Source organism: Cervus canadensis, chromosome 26 (genome assembly GCF_019320065.1).
Source record: "Cervus canadensis isolate Bull #8, Minnesota chromosome 26, ASM1932006v1, whole genome shotgun sequence".
In the NCBI taxonomy this organism is placed as follows: domain Eukaryota; kingdom Metazoa; phylum Chordata; class Mammalia; order Artiodactyla; family Cervidae; genus Cervus; species Cervus canadensis.
Window position 1 is genome coordinate 15,295,497 of NC_057411.1, and position 25,769 is coordinate 15,321,265.

Sequence of the window (25,769 nt, forward strand, 5' to 3'; positions counted from 1 at the left end):
TGCAGTGATTTTGGAGCTCAAGAAAAGAAAATCTGTCACTGTTTCCACTGTTTCCCCATCTATTTGCCATGAAGTGATGGGACCAGATGCCATGATCTTAGTTTTCTGAATGTTGAGCTTTCAGCCAACTTTTTCACTCTCTTCTTTCACTTTCATCAAGAGGCTCTTTAGTTCTTCACTTTCTGTCATAAGGGTGGTGTCATCTGCATATCTGAGGTTATTGATATTTCTCCCGGCAATCTTGATTGCATCTTGCGCTTCCTCCAGCCCAGCATTTCTCAAGATATACTCTGCATATAAGTTTAATAAGCAGGGTGACAATATACAGCCTTGACATACTCCTTTTCCTATTTGGAACGTCTTTTGTTCCATGTCCAGTTCTAACTGTTGCTTCCTGACCTGCGTACAGGTTTCTCAAGAGGCAAGTCAGGTTGTCTGGTATTCCCATCTGAACTCCACAGGTCGATAGGTGCCCAATATGCTACTGGAGATCAGTGAGAAAATAACTCCAGAAAAAATGAAGAGATGGAGCAAAACAAACACAACACCCAGTTGTGGATGTGACTTGTGATGAAAGTAAAGTCCAATGCTGTAAAGAGCAATATTGCATAGGAACCTGGAATGTTAGGTCCATGCATCAAGGCAAATTGGAAGTGGTCAAACAGGAGATGGCTAGAGTGAACATTGACATTTTAGGAATCAGCAAACTAAAATGGACTGGAATGGATGACTTTAACTCAGGTGACCATTATATCTACTACTGTGGGCAGGAATCCCTTAGAAGAAATGGAGTAGCCCTCATAGTCAACAAGAGAGTCTGAAATGCAGTACTTGGATGCAATCTCAAAAACAACAGAATGATCTCTGTTCGTTTCCAAGGCAATCATTCAATATCACAGTAATACAAGTGTATGCCCCAACCAGTAATGCTGAAGAAACTGAAGTTGAATGGTTCTATGAGAACCTACAAGACTTTCTAGAACTAACACCCAGTAAAGATGTCCTTTTCATTATAGGGGACTGGAAAGCAAAAGTAGGAAGTCAATGAATACCTAGAGTAACAGGCACCTTTGGCTTTGGAATACAAAATGAAGCAGGGAAAGGCTAATAGAGTTTTGCCAAAAGAATGCACTGGTCATAGCAAACACCCTCTTCCAACAACACAAGAGAAGATTCTACACATGGACATCACCAGATGATCAATACCGAAATCAGATTGATTATATTCTTTGCAGCCAAAGATGGAGAAGTTCCATACAGTCAGCAAAAACAAGACTGGGAGCTGACTATGACTCAGAGCATGAACTCCTTATTGCCAAATTCAGGCTTAAATTGAAAAAGTAGGGAAAACCACTAGACCATTCAGGTATGACCTAAATCAAATCCCTTATTATTATACAGTGGAAGTAACAAATAGATTTAAGGGATTAGATCTGATAAACAGAGTGCCTGATGAACTATGGACGGAGGTTCGGAGGTTCGTGACATTGTACAGTAAGCAGGGATCAAGACCATCCCTGAGGAAAAGAAATTCAAAAAGGCAAAATGGTTATCTGAGGAGGTCTTACAAATAGCTATGAATAGAAAAGAAGGAAAAAGCAAAGGAGGAAATGAAAGACATATCCATTTGAATGCAGAGTTCCAAAGAATAGCAAGGGGAGATAAGAAAGCCTTCCTCAGAGATCAATGCAAAGAAATAGAGGAAAACAATAGAATAGGAAAGACTAGAGGTCTCTTCAAGAAAAGTAGAGATACCCAGGGAATATTTCATGCAAAGATGGGCACAATAAAGGACAGAAATGGTATGGACCTAAAAGAAGCAGGAGATATTAAGAAGAGGCGGCAAAAATACACAGAACTACACAGAAAAGATCTTCATGACCCAGATAATCACAGTGGTGTGATCACCAACCTAGAGCTAGACATCCTGAAATGCAACATTGAGTGGGCCTTAGGAAGCCACACGATGAACAAAGGTAGTTGAGGTGATGTGATTCCAGTTGAGCTATTTAAAAAAAAAAGATGATGCTGTGAAAGTGCTGCACTGAATATGCCAGCAAATTTGGAAAGCTCAGCAGTGGCCACAGGATTGGAAAAGATCAGTTTTCATTCTAATCCCAAAGAGAGGCAATGCCAAAGAATGCTCAAACTACCACATAATTACACTCATCTCACATTCTAGCAAAGCAATGCTCAAAATTCTCCAAGCCAGGCTTCATCAGTAGGTGAACCATGAACTTCCAGATGTTCAAGTTGATTTAGAAAAGGCAGAGGAACCAGAGATCAAATTGCCAACATCTGTTGGATCACTGAAAAAGCAAGAGAATTCCAGAGAAACATCTACTTCTGCTTTATTGACTACACCAAAGCCTTTGACTTCTGCCCTTAAATCAGCCCTAATAGTTGCATTTGATCCAACATCAATTTAAGATTTCATGTGTTTTTTCTCTTTGAATCTGTGAGCAAAATAATGAGACATACTTAATTTATTGAAGTTTTGCTATGTATTAGACACAGTTCTGCACCCTCTACATGTGTAAATTTTATCTTTGTAATAAACCTTTGAGATTTCAAATGGGATAATTAACTTACCTTGAGACCTTACAGCTATTTATTGCTAAAACTTGGATTCCAATATGCGATCTGGTTTCAGAGTCCATTTCCCAATTATTACCATGTATTCCTTATTATATCACATTGTACATCTACAAATAAACTGTGCTTCACTTGAGTTTTTTTCATAAGGATCATTTTTGAATGAAGACATGCTTAAAGAAGATTTAAATTTAAATATAGACTGGAATACATGACTCAAGAACCCCATCTTCAGAATCCTGTGATTATTTTAATATTTTAAATAATGAGCTGAAAAATAAGGTTAGTAAAGTGCAGTTTTCAGGAATCTTAATGTCACAGTGGTCTTATCAGAATTGGAGATAGAGATTTAAGAGTAACTAGAATTTAAAGTGAATTACTGAATGAAGCTACCCTAGAAGGATGTTGTTTTTGTAAACAGTCACTTTGGTGACTCAGAAAGTATAGTCAACAGGGTAAATAAAAAATTATGTCATAGAAGCCAAAAAATAGAAGGGTATGATGTTCCTGAGCACTCAAGTATGATGAGATGGAAAAGTTGACGAGGGATTTGGCCATGACAGGACATTGTGGAGTTATGAGGAATGTGTGCCTAAGTAGAGTGGCTTTTATAAAAATGAGAAGTGAGGTTATATGAATTATATGTTTAGAAATCTCTTCACAAATTTTTCAGTAAAGATAACACCAAAGATTCTTGGAGAATATCTGGGATCTAGAAGGTGTTTGTTTTGTTTTTTAAAGTAAGAAATACTGAAGTATGTTTGCTGATGGGAATGAACCTATAGACGAGGAGATAATTCATAAAAAGCAGGAGAGAACAATCCTCAAAGGAGCACGGTTCTTGAGAAGTGTCAGAATGAGTGGATATGTTGGCATACTAAGAAAGAGGCATTTATCTCATTGTAAAAGGGGGGAACACAGTGTGTGTGGGTACTGTTGAAAGTAGTTTATAGATTCAGTTTTGGAAAGATGGGGACGTTTCTGTCAGTAGTCTCGTTTGAGTTCTCCCAGAAGTGGACTCTGAGCCAAGGATTCAGCACAAACAATTAAAGAAGGAAATCCTTTCATAGGAAATCGATAAGAAAGTAAGGGGAAGCAGGATAGATAATAGGAAGAAACTTTGCAAGGTTGTCATTCTGGTGAAGTCTCAGACTGACCCTGATCCCAGAGGGAGCTCTGGAGTGTAAATAACACTTTGGAACTGTCCAACGTTAAGGCTTAGGAACTAGAATTCTATAATTTCACACCTGTTCGTAATTTACTACAGTCTTGTTGAGGGGGCAAGGGATGGGTTGTGAGAGTGGAATGTAAACTCCCAGGCACTTCTGGCTGTGTGGGCCTAGTAGCTCTGGTACAGAAAAACAGTCATCTGCAGGTCACAGGACAAATCTTTATCAGCTAAGCATGCAGCAGATAAGGGATAAATTCAGGATCTGTACAAGGGGTTGTGAGGTCCAGACAGTGCACCAATGCATTTGCAACTATCAGATTGCTTCTTTTAAAGTAAATAGGGGGCAATATTCAGCCGAAGGTGTTGGGGTGAAAAGGAAGTTTGAGGTACAAGAAAGATGTTAAATATTCCCCATGGGGTAGGGGAAAGCAGATTGATAGGGGAGTTTAGTTGATTTTCCGGATATTGTTAAATGTTATAAGACATTTGTTGTCATGAATTTAGCATGTCTTCAGAAATCATAGTTGTTTGTTCAATACTCACCTATTCAGGGTTGCATATTTTTTCAAATCATTAAAGATGAAAGGAAATACAAGAAGTTAAAGGTCATAGAATCTAGGCTGGTCAGGCAGGAAAGGATGAATACAAAACGACTGAAAAATGGGATGTCTGGAGATGCTAGTAAATAACAAAAAAGAAAATAGGAAATAAATGGTGGTAGTGATATTTGATGGCAAGACTCTCAAAGGAGCTGGGTTTTCGACGGAGGTAAAAATCATGATTTGGCAATATTACTTCTACTGCCTGAGTTGTGAGAAAATCAATATTTGAGTTTGTGTGGTCTTTAGGGGAAGCACTGTCAGCAGACAACAATGTCACTTAAAGCATGAAGGTGACAAAAACACACCCAGGACGGAATATTAGAATGTAGGGGAATTTGTTGATATTAGATTCTGAATTTCAAAGGACAGGATGGAATTTGGGGAGAACAAGGGAAATGGTGGAAATTCGGATTGAATTAAAAGATATGCATAAAAATTTTAAGTAATTAGATGGAGCAAGCTTGGAACTTTTTGTGGTCCCCATTCAATCTTTACTATCTTATTACAGTCACTTATAATCTTAGATAATAGAATTTGTACCCATAGCAATGGAAAAATCCCCCTAGATAGATGAAAACACTGCTAACACTCTGCCTTAGATACATACATTTTCTCCTCAAATTCTAGAAAATACCAAGATACTTAATCTTAAAATCACATCTCAGGCTATTTAACTATATTCCAATTCATCAAAGGAGATTGAAATGCTCTATGATTAAAGATAATAAATAGATGATCACTGACAGGCAAATTAATCATCACAAATTATGGTTTACACAATAGAGCTGAAAAACTTACCAGCACACTCTGGGTGCATATCAATATCCCCTAATTCCAAGGGAATATCTCTCATTTAAATAAGAATAACATTAAAGCAACAACACTCTTTCAAACTTTAGCTTTTCTCATTCTCCTACTTTCCAGGAATACTTTTTTAATAGGAGTGTTATTTTGTTTTTAAAAAGTTTACCTCATATTAAGAAGTAGTGAAACGATGTAAGTCATAGTTATTTTAAATAAAGGACTGTGTAGTAAAGCACTGGATTTGTAATTAAAATGTGCAGACAGTATAGTGGAATGTTAGGTGTCTTGAGCTGCTCAGTCCAAGGTTGAAAATTTCCTAATCTAATTTTCTCTTGGCTGAGTCCCAATTGTTGCTGGATTTTTCCACTATATACTATTATGTATTTTAAAAAGATCTGTCATCCAAGTCCCCTGGCTCTTTTATAAATGTATATTTGAGCATGTATTCTAGAATACTCAGGAATGTTGTTTGTAGAAGTTCATATTTTCAATGAGACATTTAAACATGCTAACACAAAAATCCTCTCAGTTCCAGAACTGCAATTAATGGTTTTAGCTTTAATTTCAAACTGTTTATGAGATAGACAGCAAGCCATGAGTATAAAAAGTAGTAATATATCGGTGAAAAATATTGACGTAATTGAATATTAACATTACATATGCCAAGAGGTTAAAAAAAATGACAAGTTTTCTTTGCAATAGTCATTGTCATTGTACTTGTCTCATTTTTATGCCTTCTTTGAATTTACAACATCTTGTTCAGGTAGCTGTAGAAAGATATCTAAAATTACCAGATCTTCCACTCAGTTAGTTTCATTAGTGTAATATATAAAAACTTAAAGCAATAAAACAATAAATATTCAACATCTCAGTTCATACTTATAGGAACCCTTTTAGTAAAATGACTATGGTCATTTGTTTCTATTTTTAATCTTTCTAAAAACATTTTAAATTTTCCCATTTTGTTTTTCAATGAGCCTTTCTGTAAACTTTCTCATTTACTTGCTAATATACAGTTTAAATGCTTTGCTTATTGAATGTAGCTTCTCTGTCATGTCTCTGTTGATTCTGGTTTTATTACAGAGAACAGTATTATATATGTATTTATTTTTTTTAATTTTAAAATTTTATTTTTATTTTTTTAGTATTATATATTTAAACCATCAAATTTTCCTCTATAGTGTGTGATTTTGAGGTCTTTGGAGGACATGTTGTGCTCCTAATATGATCAGGCAAATTTCCAATTGTTTCATTGTTCACAAAATGATCCCTCCTTTTCCTGAGGATTTGTGCTGCTACACTGTCCCACAGCAGATCTCTGCGTGCCCTCTTCTGTTCCATGGACATAGACCTCACTTCTCTACCATTGTTTCATTATTACCAACCTTACTTAGTATCTGGTAGCATGAGACCTCCCGTTTTCATCATCTTTCCAAATTGCTTTAGCTTCTCTTAGACTTTCATTTTTCTTTCATGTAAATTTCAGAATCAGTTTTTAAAGTTCTTCTTCACTGTTATGCAATAATTGATCATGATGTTTATGCACTATTAGATTTTGCTATCTAATAGCTTATTTAGGATTTTTAAGTGAGATTTTAAATAAAATGTTCTTATTTATTCTCTTAAATTTTCCCTACCTAGTAAGTTATAGTAGTCTCATAAAGCTTTTCTTCTTTTTTGTTTAGGCCTGACCTATATGAAAAAAGGATTATTTGTTGTTTTGATATTGAATAGAACTTATTTGTAAAATATTCAGGGTCTTGAGGTTTCTTTGGAGATGTAGCAGCAGATGGATAATTGTTCGTGTACATCTATGGATGTTTTCTAAGTTATTGATTTCAAGATTTGATGTCATGATCATCAGAGAATGCAGTTGGGTTGATATTAACTCAGTATTTTATTAAGGTTGCCCTTTGGCCTAACGTGTGATTGATTTTAGAACTGTTATTTTGGTATTTGGAGTTTGTATATCTTTAAAATTTGATTTATGTGTATATTTGCTTAAATTTTCTATACCATTTCTCAATGTTTTCTTGTTGATGTAATTTTAAGATTATATTCAAATTTCTAGTTATAAATTTACTTAGGGACTACAACATCTCACAGAGCTTCTGTGTTAGAAGTGGACTTGCAGTAGAGATTGTGGGTCATTATCTAGGTCTACTCACTATCCAAGAAACCAGTTGAGGCATAGACTATTCTTTTCTTGGTTGCATTCAACTCTAAAAAGATCATAGTAAGACACTCCAGTATTCTTGGCTGGAGAATTCCATGGACAGAGGAGCCTGGAGAGCTACAGTCTATGAGGTCACAGAGAGTTGGACACAAGTGAAGCAACTGAGCACACACATATGCATTATGGATTATGTCATCCATTGTGAAAGTGAGTAAACTAGGGCTTATGAAAGTTACATTACTTGACCAACATTAAATAAGACTTGTCTGTGTCCTATTGTATTTCAAGGCCTGCCTTGGTTCCATTTATTAGAATCTTTAGTAAATACCAACATGTTTAAAATACACAGTTGTACTTTTTTATTTTATGTTTTAGTTGTTCATACAAGCAATTTATAATAAGGTGTTTATTCACAGATAGGGTATGATGAATGTTTCTGTTGCAAGTTGTTGAAATGAGAGGTGATGATACCATATGGTATGAGAAAGATATAACAATTCAAGCTGTCAAAACACATTTGACAAGAATATATAAAAGTTATCAATTTTTCTCTCTTATTTTGCTAACTTAAAAGTTTTTATATCTTCTAAATTGAAAAAAGAAACCCTGAAAGTATGTTATATATTCTTTAAAGTACTTCCTCTCCTTGCATTCCAATGATCAAGCTTATCAGCTCTCTTGTTTTAAAGAGTCAGTGGCTTCTAAGACTCTTCTTGTAAGTCTGAAAAACATTGGTCCTTAAATAATGAGACTGGAAACATGATTCAATCTGTAAGTTTTAAAAAATAAAAGATGTCAAATTTGTTGCCATTATTTTACAGATCTTGATATATTTCTATCTCACACTAGAACCACAGTTTTCATAGATTACAAGATAAAAATCATTAGTAAGAAATGTAGACTTATATTTATATATTTTTTCATTTACTTTATCCTATTCAGAGTTTCAAGTTTTCAAAAAATGAGAAAATATGAAGTTCAATTTTATAACAGATATCTTAATGAATTTTCATGAACATTTCACACATAATTTTATGTTGTTTATGTCTTACTTGATCAAAGGATTACATTTAGTGAAATATTGCAGTTATTATTATACTTTTTGACACTGAAGATACAATATATTTATTAATTAAATTTGGATTTCTCATGTAATACAAAGAACTATTGGTTTCTATTTTAATGTTCATTAGGAATCTGGGTATATAGCCCATTTCAAATGAAAATGTAGAATTTCATAGCCTATACTAAGCCTAAAGAAATCCAGAATAAAATATCAAATAGACTGAAGTTTTCTCAATCTAAATATTAATTTCAGAAAAAGGCAGTGATTCTCCCTTGCTCTTTGGATTTCTAGTTAATATATGAATTTCCAAAACACTTAAAGGGGAACCTGTTTTTTCGCTGCAGCTCTTTTTTTGAGGACAGAAGGTCAATACACAACAGCAAATGTAATAACAAATATGTGTACGGTACTTTTGTATATTAAAATTATATGTTGAGTAATTTTTTGCATATTAAATAAAAGGAGCTTTTTGGAACTTTTGTTTAATACACACAACAGCCCTATGAACAAAGATCTATATTTATACACATTTCAAAGATGAAGAATGTGAGGGTCAGAGAAGTTGAATAATGTGCCCAAGGTTGTAGAATGCTCATCTAAGTGCAGACAGGTCGATTCACAAATTAGTGCTTACAGTTACTAAGATACACTTTCTTTCATGTATTAATATTTATAATCATACAATGATCTTATTTGCTTCCAATGTGATTCCAAAATTTTAAATCTTAATTGTACGTGTGTGTTTGTGCTTAGTTGCTCAGTCATGTCCGACTCTTCACAATCCCATGAACTGTAGCCTGGCAGGCTGCTCTGTCAGTGAGATTTCCCAGGCTAGAATACTGGAGTGGGTTGCCATTTCCTTCTCCAGGGGATCTTCCAGACGCAGGGATTGAACCCACATCTCCTGCATTGCAGGAGGATTCTTTACTGTCTAAGCCACCAGGGGAAGCATCTTATTTTCATGGGAACTACCAATTCATTTTTATAAATTTTCATAAATTCATTTTTATAAACCTACTAATTCATTTTATAAATTTGATAGATGGAGATACTAAAGTGTAAAAAATTTTTTGCTGTTTGTGTCCAATATGCTAATTCATTACTCATTCTCATAATTGATACTCCTAATGTCTTTCATATGTAAGTAGCTCTTTGACCATATTGTACTGAGTTATAAGAATTTGTATAGCATTGAGTTGGGGGGATAATATAATTAAAGTTTTATTAGTCATTTATTTAATATTTATTAATCTTGATTTATTATATACTCAATTCTTCCTAATTTCAGACTTACCCAATTTATCAGCAGTGTGAAATTCTGGGATTAAAAATTTAATATTGGTGTTTACTCTCCTCAACTCTGTAATATTATTGTAAGGACATTGAGGGATAGGAATGAAAATGTTTATGATATATTCAAAACCATTTATTTTCTTTATTTGGTTCATTTCACTCTCCTCTTAATATTTTTATATGAGCAAATTGTAAAGATATAGCTCTTAGTAGTAATATGTTAATAGTAATAAAATCCACAGTTGAAATAAAATCTTCTCTATACATTTTATATTTGTTATACTTTCATATTTTTCAAAGGATTTTAATACCTTTAATGCTAACTAATTTAAACATATGACCATGATGAAACATTGTTTATATTTTACTCAAAAACATTGAATTACATTCTAAATGACTTTTCATTTTAATCTTCCTACACTGGTTAAAAAAAGATAATGGAATAATAATATAAATCTAGAATGGTATTGTCCCACTAATATAAAATACATTTGAAAGAAACATAAAAACTGTCAGGATCTCTATCATAAGTGTTACTAATGGATTGAGCATTTTCAGGATAGCGAGGTATAAACATTGATACGTTTAAATATTTCTCTGATCACTACTCTTCTAACTATGCTATCTCAAATATCCCTTATCCAACCTGGTAGCAAATATCTTAACTCTGTCTTAGACAGATCTTGCTACTTTGCCATTCTGGTTATTAAATGTTGACCAATTTAAAACTTGAATAACATCCCATTTAAAACATCCTTCCTCCATTGCATGTTAAGATTTGTGTCTGCTGGATTTGTATTAGTAAATCTGATTCTTTTCTTTCTATTTCCACTGTTTTATATATTCTGTGAACACTGCAGTCATGAAAGACCATGTCTTTACTATTTTGTCTTTTTTTCTTTTATAAATAGTGAAGAATACTCTCATTTTGAGAAACTTACTCCTATTACATTTAGCCTTCCTGCTGCTGCTGCTGTTGCCGCTAAGTCGCTTCAGTCATGTCTGACTCTGCAGTAACCCAAACCAAATCCAAGGAGAAATATCTTTATTCCTTTGATACAGTTTTATATCAGGAAAAGTAAATTCAGCTGCATAATGAACCTGGAAATACTGGAATACTGACCAGAATGTATATCATGATTGCTCTCTTTCTCACAGTTAAATATGCAGTTCAGTCACTGTACAGTTAAATATACAGTTCAACACCAATAAGGTAATTTGGCAATTCCAGAGGGTCTTGGGATGCATTAGCCTTGAATTTGATAAGATCAACAACTCTGGCTTGGGGATTAAATCTTATTCTCAGATAGGACTCCAATGACTCCATCTTCCTTCACACCAAACCTTACCCATTCAACTATATAAAAAAGAAAAAAAAGAAAGAAATTATATGTATCTAATATAATGAAGAAGAAATTTTAAAACTAGTTAAAGAATTAGTCTTCTTTTTATCTTGAAGTTTAGGTGATGCTTCCTTTTAAAAATTTATTAAAAATAATATTCTATTTTGAATTGTTAAAGTCAGAGAAGGAATATTCTATAGCTAAACTGATTCATTGTATTGCTTCTGTCCATTTGTCATCTGTCTATACTGACATATTATATTATAAGACTTGGCAAACCACTCCAGTATTCTTGCCTGGAAAATCCTATGGACAGAGGAGCCTGGAGGGCTGCAGTCCATGGGATCATAGGACTCAGACAAGACTTAGCAACTAAACCACAATTATAGCATTAATTTATAAGTAAATGTTTTGGTTATGAAATCTTTTGAAGATGTATTTTTCTGTTTTTAGCTCAGCTTCTATGGGGCTAGATTTTAATAGCCCTTTTGTGTTCTTTGGAATTGTTATAGACTATATAAGCATATGCATAAGTATTATCAATCTACGTGCATACGTGCTAGTTGCTTCAGTTGTGTTCAGCTGTTTGCGACCCTATGGACTGTAGCCTGCTAGGCTGCTCTGTCCACAGGATTCTCCAGGCAAGAACACTGGAGTCGGTTGCCATGTCTTTATCCAGGGGATCTTCCCGACCCTGGGATCGAACCCATGTGTCTTATGTCTCCTGCATTAGCAGGAGGGACTTCCCTGGTGGCTCAGATGGTAAAGCATCTGCCTACAATGTGGGAGACCTGGGTTCAGTCCCTGGGTCGGGAAGGTCCCCTGGAGAAGGAAATGGCAACTCTCTCCAGTATTCTTGCCTGGAAAATCCCATGGACAGAGGAGCCTGGTAGGCTACAGTCCATGGGGTCACAAAGAGTTGGACACGACTGAGGGACTTCACTTTTCACTTTTTTTACCACTAGCACCCACCACTAAAAATTCTCTACCATAGAGGCCCCTAAAAATTCTGATCTTGATTGTAAGGATCACTCTAAAAAGATAATATTATGACATTAATATTTAAAATTTTGAATTTTAAATATAAGGTTAAAATGATAAATGTCTGATAAAAGGAAAATGTATTTACTAAGAAAAGTGGATCTTTTTTCTTATTTGTACCTTGAAAACTACACAATATGTTTTATTTCATTTTCCATGTCACTACTTGTAAATTCTAAGATAACTTGTAAGTTCCTCTTAACATCTGCCAAGAACATCTTAAGCATTTGTGACCATATTTTCATAAAACCTTAAATAATTAGAGTAAAATTGTTTCAGTCTTACAACTTGGGATGAATTTCTGTTTCAGTGGGCTTTCACTGGTGAATCAGAATGAAAATTATTCAACTTTAGAAACTTGTTATGTAGATTTTTTTAAAATAAAAAGTGAATCAATAGCATATACCTTTGTCACCATAACAGGTGGCAACATTATCATCAATTTAATTTAGATTTGATGAAAGACATTCTGAAACTAGATTCTTTAAGCCAGTAGAATATCTGACAAAATGATGGAAAATAGCTGACATATTATAGATAAACTTTAGTGATATTTAGATTTTAAACTATTGTATATTATTCATGTCATTCTGGAGGTAAAATTAATGAAGAGTTCTTTGTCTTTAGCATGAATTTCTACATTGCATGTGAACTAGGGATTCTTACAGCTAAAACCTGCTTTAGTAATTATTGCACAGGCTAAGGCACAATAAAAATTTCTCTAAATTTTAGTAGCTTAAATTTACGTTAGAGTATAGAAATCAGTGGTCTAAATCTAAAAGGTGGCTCCCCGTCAGTAAACAGCCTTTCTTTTAGATCTGAGGCTGTACTGTCAATGTCTCTTAGGAAAAGAGAAGGATAAAAAGGTCCAGGGAAACCCAATTCCAATCTTTTAATTGCCAAGACCCAGAAATGTCACAGTTCACCTATGTTTATATTCCCATGAATTAAACGCATTGCCATCAGTTCAATTCAGTCACTCAGTCCTGTCCGACTCTGCAAACCCATGGACTGGAGCACTCCAGGCTTACCTGTCCATCACCAGCTCCTGGAGTTTGCTCAAACTCATGTCCATTGAGTCGGTGATGCCATCCAACCAGCTCATCCTCTGTCGTCCCCTTCTCCTGCCTTCAATATTTCCCAGCATCAGGGTCTTTTCCAAGGAGTCAGTTCTTCGCATCAGGTGGCCAGAGTATTGGAGTTTCAGCTTTAGCATCAGCCCTTCCAATGAGTATTCAGGACTGATTTCCCTTAGGATTCACTGGTTTGATTTCCTTCCTGTCCAAGAGACTCTCAAGCATCTTCTCCAACACCACAGTTCAAAAGCATCAATTCATTGGCTTTCTTTATACTCCAACTCTCACATCCATACAATACTTCTGGAAAAAACATAGCTTAAAATAGATGGGCCTTTCTTGGCAACGTAATGTCTCTGCTTTTAATATGCAGTCTAGAATTGTCATAGCTTTTCTTCCAAGGAGCAAGCATCTTTTAATTTCATGGCTGTAGTCACCATCTGCGGTGACTTTGGAGCCCAAGAAAATAAAGTCTCTCACCGTTTCCATTCTTTCCCCATCTATTTGCCATTAAGTGATGGGACCAACGCTATGATCTTCATTTTTTATGAATGTTGAATTTTAAGCCAGCTTTTTCACTCTCCTCTTTCACTTTCATCAAAAGGCTCTTTAATTCTTCTTCACTTTCTGCCATAAGAGTGGTGTCATCTGCATATCTGAGGTTATTGATATTTCTCCTGGAAAACTTGATTTCATCTTATGCTTCACCCTGCCCAACATTTTGCATGATGTCTTCTGTGTATAAGTTAAATAAGCAGAGTGAAGATATACAGCCTTGAGGTACTCCTTTCCCAATTTGGAACTATTCTTTGGTTCCATGTCTGGGTTCTAACTGTTGCTTCTTGACCTGCATACAGATTTCTCACAGGTAAGGATGTTTGGTATTCTCATCTCTTTAAGAATTTTCCACTGTTTGTTGCAATCCACACAGTAAAGGACTTTGGCATAGTCAATAAAGCAGAAGTAAATTTTTTTTAGAACTCTCTGCCTTTTTCTATGATACAACAGACGTTAGCAATTTGATGACTATTTCCTCTGCCTTTTCTAAATCCAACTTGAACATCTGAAAGTTCTCAGTTCATGTACTGTTGAAGCCTCACTGGGAGAATTTTCAGCTTTACTTTGCTAGCGTGGGAGATGAGTGCAGTTGTGTGATAGTTTGAACTTTCTTTGGGATTTGAATGAAACCTGACCTTTTCCAGTCCTGTGGCCACCACTGAGTTTTCCAAATTTGCTTGCATATTGAATGCAGCAGTTTAACAGCATCATCTTTTAAGACTTGAAATAGCTCACCTGGAATTCCACCACCTCCACTAGCTTTGCTCGTAGTGATACTTCCTAAAACCCACCTAACTTTGGACTCTAGGGTGTCTGGCTGTAAGTGAGTGATAACACCATTGTGGTTATCTGGGTCATGAAGATCTTTTTTGTGTGTAGTTCTTCTGTGTATTCTTGCCACCGTTTCTTAATATCTTCTGCTTCTGTTAGGTCCATACCATTTCTGTCCTTTATTGTGCCCATCTTTGCATGAAATGATCCTTTGGTATCTCTCGTTTTCTTGAAGAGCTCTCTAGTCTTTCCCATTCTATTGGTTTCCTCTATTTGTATGCACTGATCACTGAGGAAGTCTTTCTTATCTCTGCTTGCTATTCTTTGGAACTCTGCATTCAAATGGGTATATCTTTCCTTTTCTCCTTTGCCTTTGGCTTTTCTTCTTTTCTCAGCTATTTGTTAGGTCTCCTCAGACAACCATTTTACCTTTTTTTTTAATTTCTTTTTCTTGGGGATGGTCTTGACACCACCTCCTGTACAATGTCAGGAACCTCTTTCCATAGTTCTTCAGGCTCTCTCTCTATGAGATCTAATCCCTTGAATCTATTTGTCACTTCCACTGTATAATCATAAGGGATTTGATTTAGGTCATACCTGAATAGTCTAAGGTTTTCTCTAATTTCTTCAATTTAAGTCTGAATTTAGCAATAAGGAGTTCATGATCTGAGCCACAGTCAGCGCCCAGTCTTATTTTTACTGACTGTGTAGAGCCTCTCTATCTTTGGCTGCAAAGGATATAATCAATCTGATTTCGGTATTGACCATCCGGTGGTGTCCATGTGTAGAGTCATCACTTGTGCTGTTGGAAGAGGGTGTTTGCTATGACCAGTGCATTCTCTTGGCAAAACTCTGTTAGTCTTTGCCCTGCTTCATTCTGTACTCCAGGTGCAAACTTGCTTGTTACTCCAGGTATCTCTTGTCTTCCTACTTTTGCATCTAGTCCCCTATGTTGAAAAGGAAATCTTTTTTTTTTTTTTTTTAATTGTTAGTTCTAGAAGGTCTTTAGGAATTCATAGAATCATTCAACTTCAGCTTATTCTGCATTAGTTGTTGGAGCATAGACTTGGATTACTGTGGTATTGAATATTTTGCCTTGAAAATGAACAGAGATCATTCTGTCATTTTTGAGATTACACCCAAGTGCTAAATTTCAGACTCTTTTATTGACTGTGAGGGCTACTCCATTTCTTCTAAGGGATTCTTGCCCACAGTAGAAGATATAATGATCCTCTGAATTAAATTTGCTCTTTCCAGTCCATTTTAGTTCACTAAATCCTAAAATGTCAATGTTCACTCTTGTCATCTCCTATTTGACCACTTCCAATTTACCTTGATTCACAGACCTAACAATCTGGGTTCCTATGTAATATTGTTCTTTACTGCATCGGACTTTTACTTCCATCACCCATTCCATCTACAACTGGGTGTTGTTTCCACTTTGGCTCTGTCCCTTCATTCTTTCTGGAGTTATTTCTCAACTGATCTCCAGTAGCATATTGGGCACCTACTGACCTGGGGAGTTCATCTTTCAGTGTCCTATCTTTTTGCCTTTTAATACTGTTCATGGGGCTCTCAAGGCAAGAATACTGAGGTGGTTTGCCATTCCCTTCTCCAGTGGACCATGTTTTGTCAGAACTCTCCACCATGACCTGTCTTGGGTGGCCCTACATGGCATGGCTCAAGTTTCATTGAATTAGGCAAGGTTGTGGTCCTTTTGATCAGTTTGATTAGTTTTCTGTGACTGTGTTTTTCATTCTGTCTGCCCTCTGATGAATTGCCCAGTAAATTGTTAATCTAATTTTCTGTTAATAATAATAATAATTTTCTGTTAATGGGTAGGGCTGTGTTCCCTCCCTGTTGTTTGGCCTAAGGCCAAACTGTCAACCCAGGCCTCCACTGGAGACTCCTAGACACTCACAGGCAAGTCTGACTCAGTCTCTTGTGGGGACACTGCTCCTTTCTCCTGGCTCCTGTGTGTACAAGGTTTTGTTTGTGCCCTCCAAGAGTCTGTTTCTCCAGTCCTGTGGAAGTTCTATAATCAAATCCCAATGGCCTCCATAATCAAATTCCCTGGGGGTTCTCTGTCCCTTTGCCAGATCCCCAGTTTGGGAAGTCTGCTGTGGGTCCTAGAACTTTCTGAACAGTTCGAGAATTTCTTTGGTATAATTTTTCTGCCGTTTGTGTGTAGCTAACATAAACTCTGGGAGTTGGTGATGGACAGGGAGGCCTGGAGTGCTGCGATTCATGGGGTCACAAAGAGTCGGACATGACTGAGCAACTGAACTGAACTGAACTCTAAGTAAAATTGGAATTGGAATTGCAGTTTTTACTATTGAGTATAGCAAGCAGCTGATCCCCAGAGTTGCCAACAAAAATCACAGAATTGCACCCTGATATCTCTCTTTTTTGGTATTTCTCAAAAAGGCAGACATCTCACTCTAGCAATTATAGTCCAAGTTCTATATATGTATGTATATATGTGTGTGTGTGTATATATACATATATATACAAAACATTTTTAGTGAGCCATAGTTGCTTTACAATGTTATGTTAGCTTCTGCTGTAGAGCAAAGAGAATAAGCTCTATAGAGTCATCCTAATCATAAATTTAGCATCATAGATGGAAAATTTTGATATCATGGGGATGCATATAGTAGAATAAATATCATGCTATTATGTTCTGTACGTTTTCAATATTAATATAAGTATAGGATTTTCTTTTTAGGCACAGTTTACAAGTGTTAAATATGATCAATTCTTAGAAATTCTTCTCCATTTTTCTTTTTACATATCCATGGCATTTTTAAAATATTTCTTAGAATTTCATTTTCTGGCTAAAAACTCCCTTTGAATCTTCTAGTTCAGCACTGTCCTATAGAACTTTCTGTAACGACAGAAATGTTCTAGAACTGCCCTGTCCAATATGGTAGCTACTGAAGTTTCTAAGTATTTGTAATGTAACTAGTGTGACCAAAGGAAATGAACTTTAAACTTAATCTCCTTTTAATGAATTTAAATTTAAATATAAATAAACCCATGTGGCCAGTAACTCCGTATTAGACATTACAGTCAGTTACTCCCTGCTCCATCTCCAAACTTAACTTTCACCACATCTATTTTACAGCATAATATTTACTCCTGAAGCATCATCAAATGATTTAACTGTTCAACACTTATTAGTTTCTGTTATATTCTTTGGGTTAGTAAGAAATTCTGTATTTTCAGAATGAAAATAGTCTAATAGTAACTATGGGATCTTTATTAAACACTGTGTCAGGTACTATTCTGAGCACTTGATACATAATGTATCATTTCATTATCACAGGAAACTTACATTATAATTATCACCATTTTATAGATGTAAAAATTGACACAACCACAGGTAAATTATTAATATTTTTGCCTAAGATCAAATAGCTAGTAAGTGACTAAGTTAGGATGTAAACCTCAGGCAAACTGGCTTCAAATCCCAGGCTGTCAATCTGTTCTTTACTCTTTTATCACCCTGGAGAGTGAGATTTTTTATCTGTGGTTCGCTTTGTTCAGAATGCATCACAGTTGGAGCCTTTCTAAGAGCTTTACTTTGTATGCATGATATCAGAAACCATTGCCTCTGGCTAGAGGTAAGAGAATAGAGGACGGAGTTTTCTGTTTCTTTTCAGTCCTGTCACAATTCACTGAGAAGCAACTATGTTTTTTTTCAAAAAAAAAAAAAAGATCCAAAATATCCCCTAACTAATCTCTACTAATTTGGTGCTTGGATCTCATTTTATGTGGATGATACTAAATAGTGCATATACGTGATAATAGACAGGTACCGTCTGTTTGCTCCTATTGCTACAAAAGATTGTTCAAAAATTTTTCTCAGTGCACCATCAGAAATAATTTTAAAGTAGTCTTGTTGATCATTTTCAAAGGGCTATAATGTTCTGATTTAACTCAGGTCAATCATCTGCTTGTTAAAATTACTCAGAAGTGTACTGTCCATAATTAAGTAATCTTACCTACTAATATTATAGAATAAGGAGACCTTTAGGTGACATGAAATCTGTCATTTTAAGTATGCCCCCAAGCCTTTTCCAGGTTGCTCATAAGATTTCTCATTCTCTAGAGAAATGTGGTCTCTTAGAAATAAATGTCTCTGTCAAGGCACAAGTAATATGTGCACATGATGAAAAAAAATGGAATATTTTAGTCTCATAAGGGATATTGCAGTATTGTAAAATTGATTTTGTTCCTTGTTATTTAGGTTCTCATGGTCATTTTAGGATTTACCTTCTGGATATAAAGGGAAGATTATGATGCCTTCTAGGGAGGTGGGCGACAGAGGCCTTTGGGAACCAGGAGAATATTTTTCATATGAAATTCTTTGTCATAAAATGCTAATGTTGGTGTTCTTGTCTTTATGTCTATGCATTCTTTAGCTATGAGGATAACAGACCCTTCATCAAGTAAGAATGACCTGAATGGCTGATAAATTCCATTTATCAGTGTGGTCCCATGAACCAGCTGTCAGATCAGTACTGAAAAATCATTAGAGCTTCTGTCATTCACATTGAGGCAGAAGAGCAAACTGTGCAGGAAAATAATCAGGCATACAACTTCTCTGCAGAGTAAATATGCTGCAGGTGTATTGCCAGAGAAATTCTGCTTCACCTCTTTTAATTGGATATCACCTGCCCTTAGTGCCACAGTAATAGCAACTCGATGTGGTACAGACTTGTTTTGCTTTTATTAGCTTTCTCCTTCCATTGTGATGTGCTTCTCTGTGCTGCATATGTCGTCATTTCTGTGCTTGTTCGGACATCTTTCATCTAAAACTATTTCATGACTTAGTGTTGTATCTTCAAACGATTTTCTGGATATGAAACTACTGAGTTACAAATGATACTAATGAAGTTTTTAGGCTAAATATCCAAAAGAAGGGGAAATGCCTCCTTCAAAAATTAAATCTTGCCTATGCAAAATAACCTCTTTCAAATTTGACACATATCTTGATTATCGATCATATCTTTTAAGCTTCTGAAACAAAGCTACAAGTCTGTACTAATCTAATAAAAATAAACGTAAATGTTAAGATTTGGGCTTTTTCTCCTTTGTACATTTTAAAATTCTATGTCCTGCAGCAATAAACATAAAAGATTGGCAACCTTTGGGTGGTCTTGCTGTAGACTTTCAGTTTGTTCTTCTGGTGAAGAGTCCTTTGTTTTCATTTTCTCCACAGTACCATTTCACTTACTTCTTCATGCTCTTACTTCTTTTTTCTTTAGAATTTGGGCTCATCACTATTTTATATCATTAACACTTGAGCCCATTATGTGTTTTCTAGTGGATAGCTGACTTGACTATTTTATCCTATCATTTTATTTCTAAAGCTGAATAACAATTTTGTCTTGGTTTAATGGCAACTCTTTCCATTTTTCCTTTTTTCAATATCTGTAAAAACTGAGAGCTTTATCTTAAAAGTTCTCATGCTTCTGAATCTGCTTGTGAAACAAGATATTAACTTCTAAGATGTTTTCTAATTCATATATACAAACATGTCACATACATGTTTGTGGCATGGCAAACTTCCTGTAGGGATTCTTTATTCAAGATTATTAATGTGTTAAATTAAGCACATTAAATTTAGTGGATGTTTACATCTGAAATATAGTGACTGATGGTTATAGAAGGAAAATGGTAAATATTTGAGATTAGTAAGACCGTAATAATGACTACTCTGGGACATATCTTTCTTAAGATGTAGTTCTCTCTGAAAAATTTATTAAACCCAGCTTCAGATTATAGTAAATATATGCAATTTTCCATCCTTTGTTTTGCAAAGTTTCAATCCCCATAAATACTCATTTCTTAAACAATGTAAGTAGAGGATAATAGTCTGCTGAAAAGAAATATTAGTTTACCATGTTCAGGAAGGTATATTGGGAAAGGAAAGGATGGGCTAAGACTATAGAAATCTAGACTGTTTTGGTCCTATCGTATGTACTTAGAAGTTGAGAAGATTCCATTTTCAATTATTGGATTCCTATCTATTGGAAAGGTCTATTTTATGTTGATAGTGAATACATAATACATAACCACAAATATATGGACTTTTGTCATCCATTTACTAGTATTGTGAATGGCAGCTTTGAGGAAACCAAGGGAATGGAGTGAGAGTGAGAATTTGGCTTCCGTTCTGGACTACTTTGTTCATACCTCTCCATCCCATTTTCAACTTCATTATCTCCCATGAGTTTACAGACACTTCAAAGACATGAAGGTGTCCTGAGCCTTTGGGCTTCTTTTCAACAAAGCTGCCAATTGCCTGATTTCCAAAGTCTAGTCTAACATAACCCAGAAGACAGCAATCCAAAGGCTGAAAGAGTAGATGGTGATCTAGAGGGGAACTTTTTTTTTTTATCATCTACTGTATTTCACATTTGTTCTACATAACTACAGAATCAGACAGATTGAACTTTTGAAATTTATATGTGTTCCATATATTGGTTCCTTCTGTTTTTATCAGTACACACTAAATTTTTTATGGAAAAAGAGGAAATTTGGAAAAATGGGGTAAAAGTGTATCAGGTGAAGCACTAATGGAAAGAGTCTATAATCAAACAAATGTTATCATACCAATGAGACCAGTGGAGACTAACATAACTTTACAGACTTTCCCCCCTTGCCATTAACCATAATTGCATCTCCATATCATTCACATATGTGCTGCAAATACATGAATAGTTTAATAGTACAAATCTGCTTTTGCTTAAATGAATTTCTGTGTTCATAACATTTTCATTCATGTATATCTCCTCAAGCTTGAAAACTTGTAAGTTCTCATTAAAATCTTGAAGTACTTATACCACCTGTCTTACATTTCCTGTCAATAAAACTTACCGTAACATTTTTTTCAGTGTCAATATTGTTGATACGATATGACTATGTTAATTAAAGACAAACTATTTGATAACCCTTAATTTTCTCTTCTCTTTGCAGGTCATGGGTTATAGGTGCAATAGCTCTTCTCTGCCTATTAGGATTGACCTGGGCCTTTGGACTCATGTATATTAATGAAAGCACAGTCATCATGGCGTATCTCTTCACCATTTTCAATTCTCTACAGGGAATGTTTATATTCATTTTCCATTGTGTCCTACAAAAGAAGGTAAGCTAGAATTCTCTGTTCAGGAACAAATGGCATACCAAAAAAAAAAGAATAAATGGCATATATTCTATGATAAAAAAACACCCATAATATAAGTCATTCTTAATTTTTTGTCTCTGAAAAATAATATATTATTTGGTTAATTTCATGTTTATAATAGAAAAGAAAGACATAAAATGCAAGTGTCAAAGTTGCTGAATGTGTTAACAACAAAAGACGGAATCATATTTTGATTTAGACAGTGCACAAAAATAATATTCTTATAGATTTGACTTTATTGTCTTTGATATCATTATTGGCAGACACATGGAATTTGTTTATTGGGAAGTAGATATTCTAAGATGTATGGATCAAAGAATATACATATGTATATATTATATGGCATGGCATAGGAAATATATATTTTTCTATTTTTTAAAAAACTAGTGTATTCTAAGAAATATAATACCTAAACAATTTATGATAGAAAGCATTTATTATTTTAGTGAATGGTAAAACACTTAGTAAATATCTCTATGTGTGTGTTAGTTGCTCAGTCATGTCTGACTCCTTGTGACCCCATGGACTTTAGCCCACCAGGCTCCTCTGTCCATGGGATTCTCCAAGCAAGAATACTGGAGTGAGTTGCCATTCCCTTTTCAAGGGGATCTTCCTGACCCGGGAATCAAACTCAGGTCTCCTGCATTGCACAGATTCTTTATGTCTGAGCCACCAGGGAAACCTGAAGATCTCTGAACTTCTTTAAAAGCATGTTTTATTAAAATTTATGATTTTGATGATTAGAATGAAATATTTAATTTTTATAATGGTCTATTTTTTAATTATTTTTCACATCTACCAGGACCTAAATTGCTCATTTTAAAAGTTAATTTTAGCAACTAAACACTTACATTGCTCTTTTTAATCTCAACATTGATTTTCTCATCTTATACTTTTTAACTCAATTAAAAATGTGGTCTTTATAGTTCTGATCACATAGACCCCTGAGTCAAGACTGTGTCCGAATACTAGTTCCTCTAATGGCTTATGTGACTTTGGGCCATTTAATTAACATTCATGTGCTCCAGTTTCCTCATGTATAAAATGGAAGTAATAAAATAATTATGATATACTGAGATGTGGCACTGAAGATGAAATGGGAAAATGTGATTTTTTTTTTTTTTCCTAAGCAACAAGACCTACAATTTTTCTTCGGAAAATGAAGAGTAAATATATCAGTCTGTATGCTTTTTGGTTTGAGAGACTAAACAAATTTGAGAAATGTGTGTCCACTTACTGAGATGAGTCCAGTTTTATCCTGTTTTCAGCTTTATATGGTGTTAGATATTAAAAATGTGCTGCCATGATATTAAATGTAGGCTAGAATAACAATAACAATGTTAGGCCAGTTAATGTAGGTTACAGAAAACAGGTTATGATGTTAGAATGGATGAATCTTCCTAAATACTTAATGTGCCTACACCCCAAATTGCAATCATTTAACCTAATAAATGTTTATTCGATTTTATTCATGGCCCAATTGATGCAGGTGACAGCTCAACTAACCTCACTATTTGATTTCCATAGTTACTTTGGGTGTTGGTATCTAGCAGATAATCTGAGAAAAAGAGAGGGGACCTTGTATAAAAAGTCTGGAAATGGTTCGTATCATTTCCACTCACATTCTATCAGATAGGACACCATCAGTAGTACCACCCAAACTGCAAACAAGGCTGGGAAACACAGTCTACCTCCTGTACCCCAGGAAGGTGAGGAATTGGGTATTATAATGCAACCAGCTAGCAACTGATCACAGTTGATCAGTGTGAAGACTCGGGGACATGAGTGACGAGTAAGAATAGACATGGAAGAAAGTGTCTGAGAAGAATGAATGAAAAGATAGTATCTGAATTAAAGATATGGGGGAAGTGTCCAGAAGTAGACAGTGGTCAGTATTATAAAACACTGCAGAGAAGTCAGAAAGACTTGAAAAGATTTCTAGATTTTTGTTAGAAAGGAGCCATAATTGATTGTCAAGAGAAATATGTAAAAAGTTGGAAGCAAAATCAGGAAAAGGTAGCATTTGTTCATGTAAATAAGGAAATATTGGGCCATCATAGTTAGTTACACTAACATTTTCAAATAAAATGAACTGGATTTGCCCATTATTTTCTGTATTAGCTGGAAATTTTAAGTTTCAATGTGAGTATTGAAATTTTCTGTAGAACAGAAAAGATTTTTGTGCTTTACACATAAATTATTTTGATTGGGATTATTTTCATTAGCCAGTACCTATTAGAATTTTCCCAATTATTATTTTATTATGTCCAAAATACATGTCACTGTTTTGATATCCGGGTAGAGATACCAAACCTCAGAAGCCAATAACAAATTATAGTTTTTAGTATATTGAACATATTTAACAGAGGTGGATTTTTAAAAACATACATGTCATCAAGCTCAATTTTGTGAATCCTTACAAGAGAGTACAGTAAACTATAGTTTTCTTCTTGATTCATTCATTCACTGATGGACAGTTTGGTTGCTTCCATATCTTGGCTGCTGTGAATAGTGCTTCATTGAAGCAGATATCTCTTTAAGAGCCTGATTTTGTTTCCTTGGGCTATAAGTCCAGAAGTGGGATTGCTGAATCATATGGTAGTTCTATTTTCAATTTTGTGAGGAACCTTCATATTGCTTTCCATAACAGCTGTATTTATTTCTATGACCACCACAGGGCACAATAGCTCTCTTTCTTCCATATTCTCACCAATTCTTGTTGTGGTTTAGTCTCTAAGTCAGGTCCGACTCTTTGCAACCCCATGGGCTGTAGCCCACCAAGCTCCTCTATCCATGAAATTTCCCAGGCAAAAATACTGGAGTGGGTTGCCGTTGCCTTCTCCAGAGAATCTTCCTGACCCAGGGATGGAACATATGTCTCCTGTGTCGCCTGCATTGCAGGCAAATTATTTACCCCTGAGATACCAGAGAAATACCAATTCTTATCTCTTGTCTTCTTCATGATAGCCATTCTAACATATGTGAAAGAAAGAAAGTGAAGTAGCTCAGTCGTGTCTGACTCTTTGCAACCCCGTGGACTGTAGCCTACCGGGCTCCTCCCTCCATGGGATTCTCCAGGCAAGAGTACTGGAGTGGGTTGCCATTTCCTTCTCCAGGGGATCTTCCCGACCCAGGAATCAAACCTGGGTCCCCCTCATGGCAGGCAGACGCTTTAACCTCTGAGCCTCCAGTGGTATCTAATTGTGATTTTGATTTTCATTTTTTAAATTAGTTATGTTGAGTATCTTTTCATGCTAGCCATTTGTATGTCTTCCTAGAAAAAATGTCTATTCATTTCTTTTGTGCATTTTTTAGTTGGATTGTTTGGGGGGGGCTACTTTTGAGTTGTGTGAGTACTTTGTATATTATTGGTTTTAACTACTTATCAGATATATACTTATCAGATATATGATTGGCAAATATTTTCTTCCATTATGTAGATAGCCATTCAACTCTGTTTCTTTTGCTGTGCAGCCGCTTTTTGTTTGATATAGTGCAACTTATTACTTTTTCTTCTGTTGCTTGTTCTTTCTATGTGTTTGTGTTAGTCGCAGAGTCGTGTCCAACTCTTTGCCATCCCATGGATTGTAGCTCACCAGGCTTCTCTGTTCATGGAATTCCCCAGGCAAGAATACTAAAGAGTAGACTGCCATTTCTTCCTCCAGAGGATCTTCCCAACCCAGGGATTGGACCCGGGTCTCCCACATTACAGGCAGATTCTCTACTGTCTGAGCCAGCAGGGAAGCCCGTGACAAACATTTGGTGAGGTGTAGTCCTCTCCAGGAGTCCACAGATGGCTTCTTTTGTATTGAAACCCACCTCATGTCCAGCACAGTTGCAGCTGCTCATGAGACCAGATTTCAGGAGAAAAGAGACTCATTTACTTATGTATAAGCAGCCTAAGGGGCAGGTGTCTAACTTAACACATACGTCCAAGAGCTTTTGGATGCCCTCCAGTTAGGGCACTTTGGCATCTTTGGCATATCCCTCTGCCTGCTCTAGCTCTGGGGTGCCATCTTTTTTTCTTTTTTTCCTCTCCACAGGTGTCATAAATTTGTAAAAAAAAAAAAAAATTGAT

The 25,769-nt window shown here is 35.4% G+C and overlaps 1 protein-coding gene across 14 annotated transcripts in view; it reads left to right on the plus strand.

The window, feature by feature from the left end:
• Positions 1–25,769, plus strand: part of ADGRL3 (adhesion G protein-coupled receptor L3) — a 709,244-nt gene that overhangs the window by 631,893 nt on the left and 51,582 nt on the right. For all 14 annotated transcript variants that reach the window (XM_043447764.1, XM_043447769.1, XM_043447767.1 and 11 more), the window contains one exon: positions 21,484–21,652. In XM_043447764.1, coding sequence (XP_043303699.1) covers positions 21,484–21,652 — 169 coding nt within the window. The remainder of the gene's footprint in view (positions 1–21,483; positions 21,653–25,769) is intronic.